Source organism: Pseudopodoces humilis, chromosome 9 (genome assembly GCF_049639895.1).
Source record: "Pseudopodoces humilis isolate 2021_Gansu_Grassland_sample_001 chromosome 9, ASM4963989v1, whole genome shotgun sequence".
In the NCBI taxonomy this organism is placed as follows: Eukaryota; Metazoa; Chordata; class Aves; order Passeriformes; family Paridae; genus Pseudopodoces; species Pseudopodoces humilis.
The window spans coordinates 25109218-25129269 of record NC_142208.1 but is presented as its reverse complement, the minus strand read 5'-3'; the positions used below and the strand labels follow the sequence as shown (position 1 = coordinate 25129269).

Genomic DNA, 20052 nt, shown 5'->3' with positions numbered 1-20052 from the left:
CAAATCTCCTGGAACACAGCTACACAGTATATCTAATGCCCTTCTCTCCCATTCCCATGGAGGACAGGGGCCACTCATTGCAAAGAAAATCTTGTCCTTTTTTTTCCTTCTTTCGTCACTACATGCCATTTCAACTAAAAAACTTCACTTTAATTAAATCAGCCCAATTCCCTCAGAGACTAAAAAGTGCTGGTACCACAAATAACTGTCTAATTACCAGCAAAAGACAAATAACTGTCTAATTACCAGCAAAAGCAACACCCACATGAATCAGCTAAGCTAAAGCTGTCTTTGAATGATTTGCACTAGTTTAGAAAGCAGATTTCTAGAAAGCACACCTTAACTTTATAGAAGCTCCCATAGATGTTCAGAGATGGCTAAATACCTGCCCACTGCCCTGTAGATATCTCTACAATAATCAGGGCGAAATGAAAGCAACCTCTGTTCTCTAGTCACCAAGCATATCAGTCAGACAGAAAAAAAAAAGTGACATGTCACTGATAAAAATCTGCTCTAGAGAGAAATTCTCTGTATTTACATACAGGCAAAGAAATTCACTCCATTATTTAGGGATCAGCACCTGTGACGAGAGGGACATCTGCTCTCTGGGAAGGCAAACAAGACATCCATTACGAGGGCAACAGCTTTTATATAATTACTTACTTTGTGTCCCAAAAGAAAAATGCTCATTGCAAACCTTTGTGTTACAGAGTAGCCCAGATTTGGGACTCTTTCTTCCTTCACATGGCTCAAAAATTTCCTTAATGTTAAGGATAACCTGTGGGCATCAGTCAAGCAGTAAAGGGGCTCTGAGCTTTCATGAGAGATAAATTGTCTGGACCTACCCCATTTCAACTTCTTGTAACTTCACTTCTTATTGCCCAAAATTTAACATTAATAGCAGATTTAATTAATGAATATAGCACCAGATCACCAACTCTCAGAACCGTAGTGCTGTAATCTTAGAGGATGAAGTGCACTGCACTCACTTCATAAGGGTTTATGAACCATGTGTTATAAAAGTACCTCAACCATAAGGCTTTTATACCTTGGCACTCACTTCAATACAATCCCATAAAACCCAAGCAATCTTTAAGTGTTAAAGGTGACTTTCACTACAGTATTTATTATTGGATAATGAAAAATTACTCAGACACCCATAGAAACTCAGCAATGAAATAAGAGTTTCCTGAGACTTTTGCATTGGGTCTGCATTATATGTACCGTGACCAAAGAACTGAATAGCTCTCTCAAGACGTTTCAGACACTTCACAGTAACCTCCCTCCAGAACTTCCTTCCCATCAGGAATTCTCTGTAATTACAAAACAACCTCTAGTCTGCAGAATCACACTGCTTGCCACTGAAGATGGCAACAGCTGTTTCTGTAAGCATTCACCCCCTCTGAAGGACCTCTTTCATAGACTCCTCCAGTTGTGCCAGAGACTGACAGCTCTCTAATCCACCAAAGTGTTTGAGAAGACAGCAACATCATGGGGAACCCATGCATGGGTTCCTCATCTTTGCAGCACTGAGACAGAATGATCAGAGTGCATGATGCTGTGTTCAGGAGATATGCAGGCTCACTGTCTCTGCAGAATGTTTTGCCTTTTGTAGAGGGTACATAATAGAAGAGAATCATTACCAGAAAAAAAGTAATAAACTGTAAAGTGAAAATTTCTCGTTAACATAAAACAACAGGGTTTTTGAAATAAAAGTGGGCCTTGGTGGAATGCCTCAAATGAGTACCAGCACTACCTTGCCTTCTCTGAGGAGATGCACATCAGCCTACCACACTTGTTTACAGGCAATAACCCTGGTTAATCTTTTGTTGCCTTCTATTGCCTCTCATATCTACCTATACCCGAACTAAAATTACAATTAATTGTTCAGATTTGTACAAAATTGCAAGAGGCTTTTGGCACTTTAGCCATACCTGCCATAAATTGTCATACCAAAACAAAACACTTCAGAGAATTCCCAGCTCACACATTCCCTTCCCTATAGAGAGGACACTCCATTTTAATCACCACCTCCAGCACCTGCACAAGAGCACAGATGCACCATGCAGGAAGCCCTGAGGATCAGAGCAAATTAAGGTTAAATTGCATATAAAGCAAGAGCTCTTCAAGGAAAACCACTCTGCCATCCTCACTGGCAGGTTGGAAATGAAAATATACCACAGCTGTAAGACTTAGACAAAACTCAAAGCTAGGAAAACAACACAGATACTCTGAGGCTGCCACCTGAGCCTGCTCTCAGTGCCAAATCCCAGGCTGGATCCAATTTGCACGCACAGGAGCAGACTAAGCCATCATAACGGACCCGACAAAGCAGAACATCCTATCTTTGTTTTGCTGCTGAGCAGGTCAGAACAACATGTCTCCCCTCTTTCTCTCATCTTTTTGGCACTGGACACATGTACTTTTCACTTTTAATTACAAGGCACAGCAAGCATTTGCTTGTTAAATTTCAGGTGCCAGTGGGGATGGAAGCCATCCAAAAAGCATGTGCTTGACCTGGCAAAGAGTGACTGACTGGCAAGAGCCACATGCTTGGTTGTAAAACCTTTTCATTGTCACAGCAAGGCAGCCTTTATCCAAGGTTACTCCAACCCATTATATTCTTGTTACAGCTGTATATTCTCCAGCTTCCCACAGATCATCAGAGCCAAGTCCTCTGCCACACTATTCCCACCTGCTTGAGGCCACTTCAGTGCTGTCCCGCTAATTTGCCAAAGGCTTTTCCGTGTCACAGCATGTCCATGCAGAGTTCTGCTCCACACACTGCCAAATGGGTTACAAGCATCCCCACTGGATTTGTGCATCCAGCTTGACCGGCACCTCTACGAATGGGCCTGGACCAGAAGTAGAAAAAGCTGCACTGGTGATCTTAGGCACCAACCAGTGCTTCCACACAAACAGAAAGCCTCTGATCTTTATCATTATATTGCTCTAGTGTCTGGTATTTCTGCATAGCATAGTTCTGCATGATGCCTTTTTACTCTGCTCCACTCTATGCAGGAAAGCCCCAGTTGTTACAATTTCTGACACATTGTTTTGTGGTCACCAGCTTTTTTTCTAGTGACAGGGAACAGCTCTAATCCCAAACTGTGTTCACAGAAAGAGAAAAGCAGCATTCACTGTTATAATTATATGTTATTTAAGTAAATGCATGGTTCTGCTGTTCTCCATAGAACTACAAAGTAATTTTCACCATTATGGTAACTTCCCATGTAAGCAGAAATAGTTACAGAAAATAATGTTATCAGTAAGGAGAGGCTGTTTGCACCACAGCTGCTGGAACTGAGAACACCATTTATATAAAAACACTCCTCTGATTATAGGTCTCACCTGGGAGAACACTTTACTTTTTATGTGGGTATAAGTTTACTCACAGTAGTTGTCCCATTACAGAAAACAAAAAGATGTGCACGGATAGTTACTCATGGGGTAAACTTTTGCAGCCTGTATTCAGCAGACTATTTCATTTGAGGACACTAGAGTGTTTCATGACTCTATAGAAAAATAAAAATTGTGTTATATATCTCCCTTGAGGCCATTAAATCTGAATACAATTTTAAAAGCATCATTGCTTCTCCTTTGCTTACACACTTTATTTTTCTGCTTTTTTAGTCAGACTGCAGAGTGAACATGCACAACAGTCAGCTTTATCATTGTTCATATCCAGATGCTTATGATCTATCTCATTTTACTTACCTGGCATCTATTACTCCTCTCCCTCACTGTCCCTGATGTACTTCTCTTCCTAACGTGCACCCCAAACTGAGGCTGTGGCCAGCACGTGCCCTGCAGACTCTGCTAATCTAGGCTATTAAAATGAGAATTCACTTAGTCATGCTGAGTTTCTTTATTCTTCACTTTGCAAAATAATGAAATTAAAAGATATCTTGCCACTTATTGGGTTTGGGGCTGGCAGGGGGTGAGGGGAGGATTTTCCTCAAAGAGAGATAAGTAAGTTTTGGTGAACCAGCTCTTACCACTAAATATCAAAGTCAGATCATTATATGGTCTTCAAAAGGACCCACCTGTCCCTTTACCAAGAGCTGCTCTCCACCCATTCTATTATTTTTCCCTATTTTTTAATAACAGGATATAGTGACTCACTATTATTGATTGATTATCCTGCTGTCTGTGAAGCACCATGCCCCTCCTCGTTAATTCAAAACTACCTCATTTTTCATACTTCATAAATTAATATATTATTGGAGCTGCAGCAGTAAAAGAGATGGCCAAGTTTCAGAGTGTGGTAAGGAGGATGGAGAAAGGAAAAGAGTCTCATAAAATTGCCTTATATCAGGACCTGCAGCTGCATTCACCCTGCTGACAGGTTGTGTGGTTAATACAGGCAGCCCTGTACAAGGTGATGCCTCCTGACAGACTCTCTCCTCCCTCTAACCAAGGCAAGGCACTTTGAAAGCTTACACAGCTCCACTCTGCCCACTTCATAAAAGCAATGCTCTTGCTAGGTGACAAAACTGCAGCTCTATTTTAGTTGATACCGTAACTCCTGATCTGTCCTTTAACACTCACCGTCTAAATTGGAGCAAACAACTTCTGTTTTTCTGACAGCCAGCTCTGGGAGCTCTACATCTGAATGTGGATGGGACCTCTGCAGTGTTACCCCATTTCCTGTCTTTATGACTCTGCAACATCCCTAAGTCTCCGCAGGGCCCTGACTGGAGCCATACAAGGTGAAGCAGGCAGAGAGTGCAACAGGGGAGAGGGACTGAATTTTAGCCCTGCCATAGATATGCACCAGTATCTTGCCAAGCTTATCACTCTTACCTGGTAACTGTCCTTTTGCTCCAAAAATTCTTTGCAATTTGGAACACAGAGGTACAAGGATGCAAAATACAGATGTATAAAGGTACACAAAGACAACCTTAAGTCAAGTTTTGTAATATATGAACTTCTTTTCCTTCACAAACACTGAAAGGATGGCTTTCATTTTAAGTGGCTGTTTCTATTTATACCTATTTTCTAACCCTCTTCCCTTCAGCCCCATTAAATAATGCCATATGGGAGCATTTTGTTAATTATCTCAATTGCATTTATTTTTAGAAACAGCTGATGAGCAGAGTGTGTGGTTCAGTGGGTCTGGGGGTTTTTTTCTGTTTGTTTTTAAATTAATCTGCTTCTTCAGAGAACTAACTGAAAAAAACCACCAGGAATCCCCAGTTTTCACATTCATGAATTCCAAGGGACAGCCTACCCTGGAGGGCAATGATCACATTGCCCCTGTTTAAGAAAGCAGAAAACTTCCACTGGGGGTCTCTCATAAGTCTGGGGTCCCAATTCTGTGTTGTCTGTTCTGGAAAATTATCATCTCCCAGACCACAGACTTTGCACAACCTCTGTTTTTCTCTATGATTTACATGAAGCCAGAAATGGTGAAGTTAAAACCTGCAAGAAAACAGGCTTTATTTTGTTTTTTCTTTAGGGACAGGATACTACAGGTCAGGTCAGGTTCCAGTGGAGCATCTGGCATGCCAGGCCCCTCAGCCCCTGACTGCAAGAAGGCAGAAAACTCTCACAGGAGCATCTTGACTACAAAGATTCACAAAGAGGCACAATCCCCAAATATACTAGTAATAATAATTTTTAAAAAAACAGAAAATCACACACAGAAAAGACACAACAGGAAAAAAAAAAACAAAAACCAAAACCACCAACCTGGACATACTGAAAAAGATTTAAAAGTATTTATGTCTTTGTATCTCAGTGTTTTCCATTCACTGATCTTGAACCATGTTCAAAACACTAATAAACCAGCATCAGGAAATGATATATCTTACACAGGAAAGGTCAGAGAAACCTACTGTGAAAATGTGACTTCGCTGACTTCAAAATAAAAAAAAGAAAACCCTTCAAAACATTAAATTCTTCAAGTCCTCTTCTTGAAGTAAGCATTGCAAAGCATCTGTAACTCAGTATTTCTTTCACACAGTTGCAGGTCACAGTTCTGCAAACATTTACAAAAATGATCTCTTTTCTCAGATGCCAAATTCAAGCTGATTTAATTGGACAAGTAGAGAGAATCCCAAATACAACTCACAAGACTGCACCTTGTAGATGAAACGTCTTGTCACATATCCTCTCACTCTCCCACAGATGTTGTGGGTGACCTTGAGGAAATCATCTTTGCAACACCAGTAAGTGACAAAAAATATTACTTCTTCATTCACATTTTATTCCTCTGTTTCAATGTTCAGTTCTGGAGACAGAGTGTGACTGTCCCTGAAGTTTATTTACGGGATGGATACGCTGAGATGTTACCCCGTTCAGTCACATCTGTACAATCCACTGGTATAACCAGAGCAGGCAAACCTCAGCTCAGCTAAGCCAGGCACTGTGTTTCACAGCTTTCCTATCTGCCCCCATCAACTCTGGACTGGGTGGCATGGATTTTGGAGCTCTGAGAAGCACAGGGACATCATACACAGCCCAATGGGTCCAGAGAAAGAGTGCATGCAGGGACTTCTACAGCAGCATTTGCAGGTCAGGTAATTTAGTCCCTGTTAATGGCAGATGCAAAACCAAGAGCTATTTAGTGACTGTATTCCATTAGGCTGAGGGGAAAGATTAGGGATAAAAGACAGTAGAAACAGCTTGTTCCATCACCCCTGCCCTGTGTCTCTAACTCAGCCCCATTGCCTTTGAGTCACAAATACACTCTCGAGATCACATCAGCAAGTGCCAGTATGCAGCACAGACCCTTGATCACGGTGTCAGCACAATGAGGAAAAAGGGTCCAAGAAAACTTTCCGTCTTCCTAAAGCCATTTGGGCTTTACTCCAGAGCTCAGTTCCTCACCAATAGCAAGGAATGCAGTCACAGGAAAAAGCAGCAGATGATTAATGGGAGCTGTGGCTAAGCATGGCAGCTCAGTTCAGGTTGGGCTAGCAAGCATCAGGTACGTGCTGGGATCTCTGCCTCATCAACCTGACACATGTTTGATGAGTAAGGAGAAAACAAAATGCTACAGAATTCCCCGTGGGAGCATATGAACTAAGAAATGAAGGCAAAACCAAAATAAGTTTGAATCATGGTTCTGCCCTGAGGCTCCAATTACAGCTGAGGAATTCCCTTTGGAGATACAGAAGGCCAGGATGGGTTTTGCTCTCAGTTACTCTCCAAGTGAGCAAGAGGAAATGAAGAGGAGGTCCAAGCGACGTGTGCTCATTTCGGGATCTCCAGTTTCTGCACAGGGAGGTGTCACTCCCAATATTCTAGCTAGTCACCAGTCAGGTAAATGCATCCCTCTGCAATTACAGTATTACAAACAATTTCTTCCTTTATTAACATCAACAGCAACACAGCATTGCTCTCTGCCAGCTCATAAACAGTTGCTGCACTTCACCCCCAAGAAACTGCACAGACACAAACAAATCTAATTATATTTATCTTTCAGGAATTTTTACTCTCTAAATACCTCTAAACATTTCTCCTTCTGATGGGCCAAGTTCAGAGGCATGATGAGGTATGAGATGTGCAGCATGACTTTGGCTTTTACATTTTCAGAGATTTGTACTGCCCCTCCATTTTGATTCTGGGACAACTAAGAAACTAGTCTGAAAAACCATTTTCTCAAAGTAATAACTGAGCACCATAACTTTATTTCTGCTTTATTCTATTTGCAACTACTGTTCAAATAGCTTAGCTGGAAGGTCTACCTTTAAATAAAACCTAAAATGCTTCAGTTCTGGTGTAAGGGAGAAATGGGGGGGAGTCCTCATTTCATTCACTGAGGCTGGGTGATATTTCTATTCAGACAGTCAGCATAAAAAGCTACAGACCTTTTAATTCTTCAAGTCATCACCTGCAACAATGATTGTAATATCTCAGGGGAAAAGCTAAAAACAACTGCAGCTAACTGAATTGCAAAGCAAATTCATGAAGGAAGGTATTTCTAAGACATCAGAACTGTCACCTCAGATCTTAAATGCAATCAGGGCCTTCAGTTTATCCACACCTTATCTGAGCAATACTCTATACAGGAAAGTGGGGTTGATTTGTCAGAGCTGTTATTCTCTTCCTTTTTCCTCTCTTTTTTTTTTTTTTAGTTCTTTTTAACTCCATCGTCTCCACCTCCACAGTATTCCCAAGGGTAGAGATAAAAGTTTTGTAGTGAGAACCGAGTTTTCAACTAAACATCATCTCCACCAAGAATAAGCACTCTTTACAGAATATTTCACAGGAAAAAGTAATACCTAAAATCTATGGTTCAATAATTCCTCGAGATTCAAAGTGGCACCTCTGTGCCTGAAAGGAGCAGTGCTTCAGATATATGGGACTTCAATTCTCATCTTCTTTCTGCACCCTTTTGGAAGGGCTTTACATCCCTCTGTGAGGCATCAATTGTAAAATGAACCCTGTTATTGACAACCAAGAAGAAAGCGAATGTTTTCACAATAGGGGATCTTACCCAGCAGACCAACTCGTGCTAGAAAATATGGAATCACAGCACTTCGGCTCCAAGCAGTGACATTTTGAAGTGCAGCCAGTTAAGCAAAGAATCACAAGCTTAATTTTTTTGTGGAAATTATTCCAGTTTCTAGCAGAATTTTTTCAGCAACCATGAAGAAAGAAGAGGATTGGGATAAAAAGAAACTGGAAATTTAAAAAGTCAAGAGAAATGTTCCTATTAAAATAGAAGAGATTTTTCCCTTAGTGTTTTGGAAGAAATAAACACTTTTAATTCCCAGACTGCTGTGAAAATCTGCCTCTAGTAAAATGTAACTAACGCCCAAAATACAGCTTTGAATTAAAGGTCAGCAGGGAACCGAGATCTCTGCCCAGCAGAGAGTAAGCAGCTTTTTGTCATATCCCCAAAGACAGACAACAGGCTACAGGAGAGAAAAGCCAAATAAAAGCATTTTGCTACTTTCAGTTTTTCAGAGCACTCAAACATCTTCTGTTAAATCCCATTCATCTGTAAGAAAGGGGTGCTGCTAAGCAAATATGAAAATTTCTCCGTTCTGAGGTTTACCACAAGTTACCTGCTTGTTGAAACCTATTTGGCAACTGGACAAAGCAGATGCTGCACATGTGGTTTTTCTCTCAGGCCAGCAACTGGGTGGGCAGATGCACTGAAGGCGAAGATGTGCCCTGGAATACACTCTGCCTATTAAAGCATCTTAATGGGTTTGGAGGTGCCAACAGTGCAGGCCCTTGGCTTCTCACCAGAGCCCAAAACAGGAACTCTCAATAAATCCAGTCCCCAGGACTTGACTTGTCTGACTGCTAAGGGCAAAGATCACCTGGAATTTCACAGTAGTAAGGAGAGCTCAGTGAAGATTTTCCTGACCCAAACACAAGTGCCTGTTGTGCAAGTGAGAGGAGAAACAGCCCAACAACCTGCAGGAGAGCAGATTCAAGTCTGGCAGTTTCAATCCCCAGCAGCAAAGGCTTTCCATACACTTGCAAAGTGTTGTGAAACCCTGAACTTGTTAGTTCTTAGGGGAAGGGAATTAGCAGTATGACAGCTCCGCGGGAAGATGAAGTAGTCCTGGCTCATGGCAGGGAGTGTTTTGACTACGATGCAGCCAGAGTCTGCAGATTCACAGAATGCGTGGCTGTTCCCTTATGTCAGCACCCAAGGTGGTCTCAGATCACCAGGCTGGCCCTGACCACTAGGAATTACCTCTCAGGTACCACAACTGGCAAAAAGAATTCCCAGCAGCTTCCTTTGGTATGTGCATGTTGTTATATTGTTTAATCATTCTGCAAATGTAAAATTGCACAAGGGCAAAGCACATTTTCCCCAATACCTTCTGTGATTTCTAGGCAATGGACATGCCCCATCTCGGCTCCAAGAGCAGCCATCAGCAGGTTGGGCAGCACCTGGGCCCCAGATGTGCACCACAGCCAAAGCCACCTTATAGCTCAGTCTTTGGTCTGTTCCTTGGTTAACTCAGTGCATAAGGAGGATGGGGCAGATATCACCCAGCAGCAATGTGTAAAAGCCAGGAATAGCTACAGACTAAATCTGACCTCCAAGAAATAAAGCACAGGTTGCCAAAAAAATTAAAATATATCCACCAAAGTTTTTCAAAAAAAAGGAAATCAGAAACAAAAGGCTTTTCTTTTAAAAGAAGAAAGCAAAATGCCAGCTTTTAAATCCCCGAGCCTCATAATTGAGCCCAGGGTTATGGCACAATTCAGGTAAATGATGTTTATATAACTGGCATTTGGCTGAACACATAATTCCTATTTAACAGCTGGAAAGAGGCATTTTAGGTCTTCAAAGAAATCTGACAGGTAATTCCCACTGTAGTTCTGCAGGGTAGCTGAGAAGTAATTATCCTTCTCACTAGTAAATCAATTAGGAATGAATGTATGGAAAGCTTTTCTCCTCCTCCAAGTAAGCGCTAATCCTCTAAGCACTAATGAGTAGACAGGGCCAGAAGCAATGTGCAAACCCATCAGAAATCGACAGGAGCTCTGAGGCATGCAGGCTCCAATCAGTGCTTGGGAGTGAGTGCCTCAGGAGAAAAGACCTTGCCTGGAAAGGTCTGCATGGCTCATGTGTGCAACAGGTTCCATGCATGTGTCTCACTGCTGGTACCTCCCTCCCCACTCACTGCACAAGTGAAAGCCACGCTTGCAGCTCACAAGAGATCCCTGCATCATGTTCAACAAGGCAGCGCTTCTGCTGCTAGAGGTGAAATGCAAGGGACCTGGGCTTTTTCTGCTGGGATGCAACTGATTCACCTATTGCTCTGTGATTCAGTATTGGCAGCTGTCCTCAGGGGCTCAGCAAAACCATTCTGCTTACTGCCTTACACAGGAATAACATTCACCCTGAGAGGCTGGGAGAAGTCTGCAACCCTAGAGCATTTTTGCAGTGCATAACCTCAAGAATTTGTAAGAGGAGTGGGTGGACAATAAACCCAAACCTGAATCTGACAAATTTCAGTTGCTCCGGTCCAGTGACACCTTGTTCAGACACTTCTCAAGTGCTACATGAATGCCTGGAATTGCTTTGATGGTTAACAAAGCAGCGTTCAGACGGACCAGCTGTTTAAGCATGTACTGTTACATTTAAACTGTGTTACTGCTACAGTAACATTGCTCATATATTTAGCGGAGATAGAGTGGAAGCAAGTTGTTCCCACAGCAGCCAGCACTAAAGCTGGTTTCCTATGAGTTTTCGTTACAGCTTGTCTCTACGTTTCATAAGATTTTTCAGAAGGGATGAGAAGGGCTCAGATAAGTCCAGAAATCATTTCCTTAAGACAGGAAAACAAAAAAATTTCTTTTAAATTTCTAACCTCAAATAAGTAAACAGCAATTAAAGATAGGCCTATATGCCACTATATGATGAAATGCAGGTGGTTTTAATTTTTTTTAAAAAAAAAGAAGACTGCTAATCTGTAAAGCTCAGTAGCCTGAGAAATTGCTAGAAGATAATAATATATCCTCGTACTCTGATTTGTGAGGGAGTCTTTACACCACTGACGTAGGAATTGTAACTGAGCATATTGCCTGTGCTTTTGGGTGGGCAGAGTTGCTTTGGAAACAGAATGAAGAAGAATTAACTCTTTGGTGCCCCCCCATATTGGATATAGGACAGGTGTGAAGGCCAGGAAAACTCACTGAAAGACATCTTCATCTGTTTTGCTCAGGAAAAAAAAAAGAAAAAAATCAAAGTAGTTGTCACAATAGTTCAGCTCCTGCAACAGGAAAAATATAAGATGAACTCTGGTCACTGCATTCTTCCTCTTCCCTGTACATCCAAACACACTTAGTAACCAGAGCTATGTCTGCCATATGGTTGCATACCCTGAAATAAACATCAGTCCCAAAACATCTATAGACTGACCAGTGACAGAAAGCACAACAGTCCTAATAAGAACAGCACAAGTAGCAAGTTACTAGTTTGGAAATCTTTTGATGGAGACAGGATATGGACAGTTTGGAAGTGATCAAGTGAAATATTTTGCACTGGGCCTCTACACTGTCCAAATACAACTTCACTGTCAGCAATTAGCTTCGTGCTGCAGCCCTCCCACACTGATTTCTGTGGGTAGCTGAAAGCATCTTTGTCCCACTACCTCCCCTGAATCAACACAGGCAATAATTTTAAACCAAAAAGGCTCTGAGTAGCAGTTCCTGGGCTGTGCTTGTGTGAGCCAGCTGCAGCCCTAATTGCATCACGTGGGAAGAGTGAGCAGGGGGTTGGAAAGCTGTGACCTCATCTTCTCTCCTACACAACCAAATCAAATTGTAGGTCTTCCACCCACTCTCACAGGCATATTCTGCTCTCAGCCCCCTTACATGATGCAACCAAAGAAAATGTCATTTACATCTTTACATCTAAATGTGAGGAAAAAAGAGTCAAATGCAGAAATAAATGCCTTTTACTCAGTATTTCTAATAATAAGGAGACGGAAGGCAGGGAGATGTGTAATAGCCAAAGCCAGTGTAAGCAAGAAACCCAGAAATATTTGTGTGAATTCTTTAAAGTTTTAACAGTCAGAAGAAAATAAAAGCAACCTTTTTACTTCTCCAGCAAATTCAGAAGGGAATTAAGCACTTCACTGCCATCACAAGTAAAACAGGGTCATTTCTGTGGGATTTCATGGAATTGCACCAGTGCAACTTAGACAGCAAATTCAAGCTCTTGTGAATTACCAACAGATTTCACTTTAGGATCATAATTCCTCTCAGAATGCTGTAATTTTGTTTCTATAGCTACCAGTGCAATGTCTCTCCCTTACCTTCCTCTTGTTAGTGGGACTGACATATAGGTAGCTCAGCACAGTCTTCAGGCCTACTTTGTCATTTAGCTTTTCATAGGTAGTGCCATAGTCTGTTGACCTGGAGAAAAGAGGAGACAAAAAGAGTTTATATTGTTATTAGAGCTCAGGGGAAGGGAATGACTGTGTGAACAGATGTCCCAAATTACAGTTTGAGCATTATTATGCTTAAAACACAAAATTTTATGTTTCATTCAGGGTGGCCAGCAGAAAAGGGAAGAATACTTGAGTCCTTTGGGGCAGTGTGGAAGAGTACTTGAGTCCTTTTGGGCAGTGTCTGCCTGCATTCATTGATCATACGCATCTGGGAGTTGTGGTGCTCCCATGTAGGTGGACTTTGGGGGCAAACTCTGCCTTCATGTGCCAGTGTGGGATTGCAAATGATATCTACACGTAAGAGGATTCTCATAGCAGCACCCTTAGTACAAATTCTCTTTTCATACAAATCCAACATAAGAATCCAAATTAAACACAACAACAACAGTTTTATTTAGGTAGGTTGATTTTTGACTTAAAGATGGGGATCCAAATGTGGCTCAGAATTGTAACAGCTGAACTCACGTCTAGATAAAAATGTGCCTAAACTGGCATCTTGAGTCCTCAGTCACCCCCATCCTACTTTGTGCCAGGCATTTAATTTTTCTGAGTTACGGAAACAGATTCAGGCCCCTACACTAGCAAATCCCACCCAGAGGAGCAGATGATCTGGGGGTGGTATTACCCATTCGTGACTGAGGAAAAGGGCTGCTTCGTCACAGAGGGTTTTCTGTAGTGTCCTCCTCCTCAGCTGTGGGCATGTTTGAAACCTCACTGCCCTGCTTGTTTCTCTACTGTTTTCAGACTTTGCTTTCCTAACAAACAAGATTTTTCCTACCAGAACAACCCAACAGCTACATTGTACAGGATCCCAGACCTGAAGGGTGTTCAGTACCAGCTGGCTTTAGGAGGGAGGGGTATCAGACCCTGCCTGAAAGCCCCCCTACATCTGCAAGCAGTGGGGAGAGCCTGGCTCCCATCCCAACTCAGCTTCTGTCATAGGGATGAGCAAACACAGCTCTCAGCAGACGGACAAAGAAAAGTCCTCATAAAAAGCCTACCTGGACATATCTAAAATCTTATTAGGATGAGAATCCATGGCCCTTGCCCTCCTCCCTAAACACACTTTTTACTGGAGAGATGATCAGAGAACATGCAGCAATTCAGTGCCTTTCCCAGTACTGAGCTCCAGTACTTTGTTTTCCTAAGTTCAACAAGCCTCTAGAATTTGGTTTGGTTTGAGACCAATCCTCTGCTCTTTTCTGTCTGGCAGAGAAATGGCCCAAACCCTTTCTGGCATCACAATGAACAGGGCAACTCATGTGGCTGGAGAAACTGAGCAATGCCAGAGCCTGTACCCAGCTCTGCTGCTTTCCTTGCTGCTGCTGGAGTCCAGAGTGACACCAAAAGGGCTAAACCATAAAACCAGCCAGATGGTTTCAGGCTTACAAGTGGTAAGAATCACGAAGTCAAAAGCTTGCTTCAGTGCCTCCTTCAAGGACTATTCCTAAATACTTTGTAAAGTCTTTCTTTCTTTAAATGGGTTGAACTAGCCTTTCTGCTTTGAACAGTCACCAGCCAGGGTGTTTCAAGTCTCAAACAACTGCCTTGTGTTTTGTTTAATACTTTAATACAAAAACAGAGCTAATGTCCTCACCACTCTTCTGTACTAATGCATAGTAGGATCACCCACTGGGCTTCACCCAGACACCCCAAAGAATATGGCAATAATGAACTGTATTTTCATAACATTTTCCCACCCAAAGTATCTGAAGCTCTTGTCTCACTGCGTATCAGTATCAAACAAATAAAAAAAAAAAAAAAAATAGCAGTCTTCCCTCTCCAGCCAATCTTGAAACTGAAGCAGCTTTCCTAATGAAACTGAATAATCCAGGACAATTAATTCCAGTACATGAGGCCTCCTATAAATGCAAATTCAACAGGTCAGGAATCCTCAGGTAACACTAAGCTCTAAGCAGAGGATAACAGACAGGGGGCAAGCAGAGGCACTTCCTTGATATTACCCTTCCAACAGCACTGCAGCTATGAACAAGCCACTTTTGTGACTACACATGTACCAGCCACCAGGCAGTGAAAGAGATCACTGGTTTCAACCAGCATTAAAAGAGAATACAAATAACACTTTAATATTCTGACAGAGTTACTTTGCGTTTGTTCTCTGAGTAATTTTAAGATCTCCCAAAATGCTTTCACACTTCTAAAGATGCAGGCTGGATGCCCTAATGACTCTTGCTCATTAAACCATTATCACTCATTGCATTTGCCCTTTCAAAGGATAGCTAGAAAGGAAGTAGGATCATTATTTCGTTAGCTTCTCTGAGGCTTTCTTTATTACCATGACAGTCAGCACTGGCTTCATAGAAACATCTCAAAGGATATCACAATAGTATACTGTATTTCCATGGCACTTTTTCTGGCCAAAAAATCTAAAGCTTTTGTCTCGTGCTAATCCATTCAAACTAACAAAGTCCCAAAAGCCATACTGGGAAATACTATCTCTGTTCTAGAGATGAAGAAGCTGAAAGCTTGCATAAGTAATGATTCATTTTTTCAAAAGCAAGCATCTACAATTAGCCATTTCAGCTTCTGCAATCATCTAGTGGAGGGCTCAGCTCTACCACCAAATTGCCTAATTAGAAAACAAGCAGTAAAAAAAAAAAAAATAAAAGAAAAGATCACTGCTAATTTTAGCTACCCAAGCCTGAACATTTAAAGAGATGTGACCCACAGGTGGAACAGAAAATTTTTGAGTCAGCTTTTAATCTTAACTTGACCCCTTCTCTTTTACTAATTACTTCTAATTCCAAACTAACTAGCCCATACATCCTTACAGTCATTTGACACTATAAGCAGACTGGATACCAAATTCTCTCCCAGTCCTCTGGTCACAATATGGTCCCCTTCCAAGCACATTACTGAAGTAGTGGAGGGAAAGAAATGTTGTAGTCATATCAAAATGAGAAAAGACTCAGCGATATAAAAGGTGGTTTCCATAAGTCACACCCCAAACACCTGCCTTAACTTTTTTGGGGCCTTTAATGGCAAACTGATCGTGCTTACCTCGTTCTCCTCTGGGTTGCTCCATTCCAGTCATCCCTGGAATCTCATCATCTTGGAAGGTTGTTACTGCCTTCAGTCTCAAGCTGATATTTGCATATTGCTTCTAACCACACACACGTGTATACATGAAAGTGTTTTTAACAATGCTTTCATAAACTGCACCTCAGTACACCGCTGGTAGCACAGAAACTCTTACAACACAGAACTAGGAATGTTACAGTGATTCTTCCCCTGGACTCGGCACTGGTGAGGCCCCACCTTAAGTGCTGTGTTCAGTTCTGGGTCTCTCCCTCAATGACTACTGAGGTGCTGGAGTGAGTTCAGAGAAGGGGAACAGGGCTGGGGAAGGGTCTGGAGCACAAGCCCTGGGAGGAGTGGCTGAGGGAGTTTAGCCTGGAGAAAAGGAGGCTCAGGGGAGACCTCATCACTCTCTACAGCTGCCTGAGAGGAGGGTGTAGTGAGTTGGGGATCAGCCTCCTTCCCAAGTGACAGGACAAGAGGACATGGCCTCAAGCTGTGTCATGGAAAGTTCAGGTTGGACATTAGGAGGAATTTCTTCACAGGCTGATTATACATTGGAACAGACTGCCTAAGGGGATGGTGGAGTCAGCATCCCTGGAGGTGTTCTAAAAGAGACATGGCACCCAGTGTCATGGTGTGGTTGGCAAGGTGGTGTTGGGTCATAGGTTGGACTCGATGATCTCAAAGGTCTGCTCCAACCTAACTGATTCTGTGATGTGGAATGGACTCTGGTCATATATAACAATCCTGTATACACTCAGTCCATGTGTTTTGTCCCATGTCTCTGTAATAATATGGGTTTGGCTATGTTTCTGATGATGACTTTGAGGGTCTAGGCTGCATCAGACCTTTGCTCCTCACCAAATTCTGCATATTCCATTTGGAAAATCAAGGTTTATAATATAGTACTTTATTGGGATACTGAAAATTCTCCCACAATTATATTCTGTTTTAAACAGTGGGGGGAAAACCCCCATCTGCTTGATTCCATTGCCCTCTTGTGACAGGCCATGATGTGTTTAAACCATTGCTGCAATATCCTCCAGTCTGGAAGAGCAAGGTGCAAGGGATACACCCAGGTGAAGAAACTTCTCTATACAAAACCTGTCATAAGTCAGAGCACCACAAGCTAACAAAATCCATCTTGCTCCTCTAAATCTGAGCCTGAGCTTCTCTGTGAAACCAACAAACCAGCCTGAGCCAGCAGACTTCATATTGTGATAAGACTTGCTCAGGCACAGAGATATGAAGCAGAGGTGTGGAGATGCAAAAGAATGCCATGCGAATAGCTTTCAGGGTTCTCCTCTGTGACACTTTCCATCTCAGGGCTCTGTCAGACAGAGAAAGGCACGTTTGTTTGTTTGAAGTCTCAGCTATTCAGCTATGGAGAAAGGCTAGAAAACATGTAAATCTCTCAGGAGAAAATGAGCTGCAAATGCTGGCACTGAATGACTGGGATGAAAAAGTCAGTCTCTTCCACCAACCCTCCCGTCAGAGGGTTTTCTCCTCTGTGCTGTGACTCTCTCTCTGTGTGGAGAAGAAGCCATCATGCTTTTGATTTTAGGTTTTCAGCTATTTGCTAAGCTTCTTCTAAAGCTGATGCATTCATCTCCAGCCCAGAGTCCCACTACACATACCTGCAGCCACACACTGAAAATTGTGTGGAGGAACAGCTCTGCTTAAATGAGCAGAAGAACATCCCAACTCTCTGTGCACTTCAGAGAGCAACAGGAACATGCCAGATTAATACTTGCTTCACTTCTCACGGGCCTGCAAACTGCCTGTCTGCAGCATGCTTGTCTCTCCATACCCCACAAACAGCTTCTTGCTTTTACTCATTGGCCAATTTTCTCCCAGTTTGGCAGAAAAACAAAAACCCAAGAGAAACAAAGTTTCTACAAGTTTCATGAAAATCAAGAGCCAGCAAAAGGAGAGTAATTATGAGGGCTCTGAGAAAAGCTGCAGCATAAAAGTAAATCCCATGAAACATGAGAGGAGGCACAACACTCTGAACATCCAGCTGCAGGAAAACATTCAAACACAGCTCACATAGTAATACAGTACAAAGAACTCAACTGCACAGCACAGGAACTCAGGCAGCCAGTCTTCCATCACTTGTGTTTCCTTCTTTCCCATCCCTTCCTCCCCTCAAATTACCCTCCCTGAGATAAAGGCCCTTCTGAAGCTACCACACACTGAGAAAAGACCTCTCCTGAGTCAAAGCCCATTGAGGCAATGGCCAGGAAGTTCCACTATTACCACTGCAAAGCTGTCTGGTTGACCTGGTCACACGCACAGATACTTTTGCTGACAGAACAAAATAAAATTCAAAACAAAACAAACAAAAAACCCACACACAACAAAAACACAAACAAACATCTCATAAATAAAAAAAAAAGCCCAAACAAAACAAATGACAAAAAAAATAACTGGATTGTGGCAAAGGACCTTTTAACCTCACAGTCAGGACACCACTGGTACTCTTATCTGACAGCATCAAAAATTACATCAATGGAGATAACAAACAAAATCTAATTCTTAGTCGTCCTTCCCTGTCTGGATCTGACATAAGTCTGGATGTGGACATTTTACAACTGAAGTATCCACAGAAGCCCAGTAGAGGTAAATCTACTCAGTAACCAAGGAAGTTCCTGTACGTGTAGTCTGAATCAGCCAGTTAAGAGAGCAAAACATTTGCTGAGAGCTTGTTTTTACCCAACCATGAGTTTAGTGACTGCAATAAATGTAAAACCAGAGTATTTTACAATTGCAAGCAGAAAGAACTGCCTCCCTTTGTCTCCATCCTACTAAAGGAAACTGAAGGCCACAATGAAAGTCTAGGGAAGTGAACAGAAATCAAGCAAGCACGTGGTGCTGCTTCCTGCTGTAATGTCCCAGCCCACAGCAATATCGCAGACTTCCTAAATTGAAGATGATGTCTTTGCATGCCAGAGCCATCAGTGGGCTTTTAGTTCCATAAATCTGTCTAATCCCACAGGGAAGCTTCTGGCAACTTTGCTATCACATGGTAGTAAACACCACAGCTCTGTGCTGCGTGAAGAGAGGTTCCCTTTCAGTTTAACTTCTCCCATTTAACAAGTACAAACCATGGAGCCCCATGCTGCCATTTGTGATTTCACTGATTATTGTCATATTCTCCACAGATCTTGTTTTTTCCAGTCTCAAGACTCCCTATTTATTCAGACACTCCTTGTACAAGCTCTTCATGCCTCTGATCATTTAATAACTAGTTTTACTAGTCCAATTACATCTTTTGTCATGGATGCCTCAGGGACCAATCTTTAACAGGAAGATCTTCCTGCAAAAAAAACTCAGCTATCCAAGTATATCAGCACAGATCCAGAGTATTTAACACAATCTAAATAAAGCCACTTTCTGCCATCATACACAAGGGTGTATATTCTCAATACTTCTGGAACCATAACCCATCAGTTCTAGTGGACCTTCAGTTCCATAAGGTTTCAAAAGTATCTATAACCTGAGATCCCACTGGGGAAAAAGAAGTTCAAGCAGATCATAGTTTCGGTAATGTATCTTGAAAAAAAATCTTTTTTTTTTCCTTTTAGTTTGCATGTAATGTAAACAGCAGAATATCCACCTCAAATACTATTATGATCCCAGCACCCTTCCTCCAACCCCTTTCTTTTCTGATTAATGGTGATTCCCATCACTAAACATCCGAAAGACTTGAAGATGACCTTTGTTGATAAATTTCCATCTGCAACATAGAGTGGAGGTGGCAAGGAAAAATGAGCTGCAGCGATGCACAGTCATTGTGATTTGCAGTTCAAAATGAAGGTGAGAAGAGACAACTAGGAACACTGGCTTCCTCTTTTTTATTTATTTTTTTCATATTCTCTTTATTTTTTTTACAGGAAAGATTCCTCTTTTGTTTATTCCATATGAGCCTTTGGGAGGACACTGGATGTCTCAGAGGTTTAACAAAAGGATACAGAACATTCCACCTCTGGATTTATGGCAAATAAAATACAGGAGTTGCAAATATCAGTCACATTTCTAGTGGCTGATTGCTCATCAGCATTTCATTTGATCACCACCACAGAGGGCAGGGGGGCCTGTTCACACCAGTCATTTCCTGGCAGAGATGACT

The 20052-nt window shown here is 42.0% G+C and overlaps 1 protein-coding gene across 2 annotated transcripts in view; it reads right to left on the bottom strand.

Moving 5' to 3' along the window:
- The window catches only part of SORCS3 (sortilin related VPS10 domain containing receptor 3), a 267664-nt gene that overhangs the window by 123767 nt on the left and 123845 nt on the right, over positions 1–20052 (bottom strand). For both annotated transcript variants that reach the window (XM_005520720.2, XM_088059520.1), the window contains exon 3: positions 12744–12843. In XM_005520720.2, coding sequence (XP_005520777.2) covers positions 12744–12843 — 100 coding nt within the window. The remainder of the gene's footprint in view (positions 1–12743; positions 12844–20052) is intronic.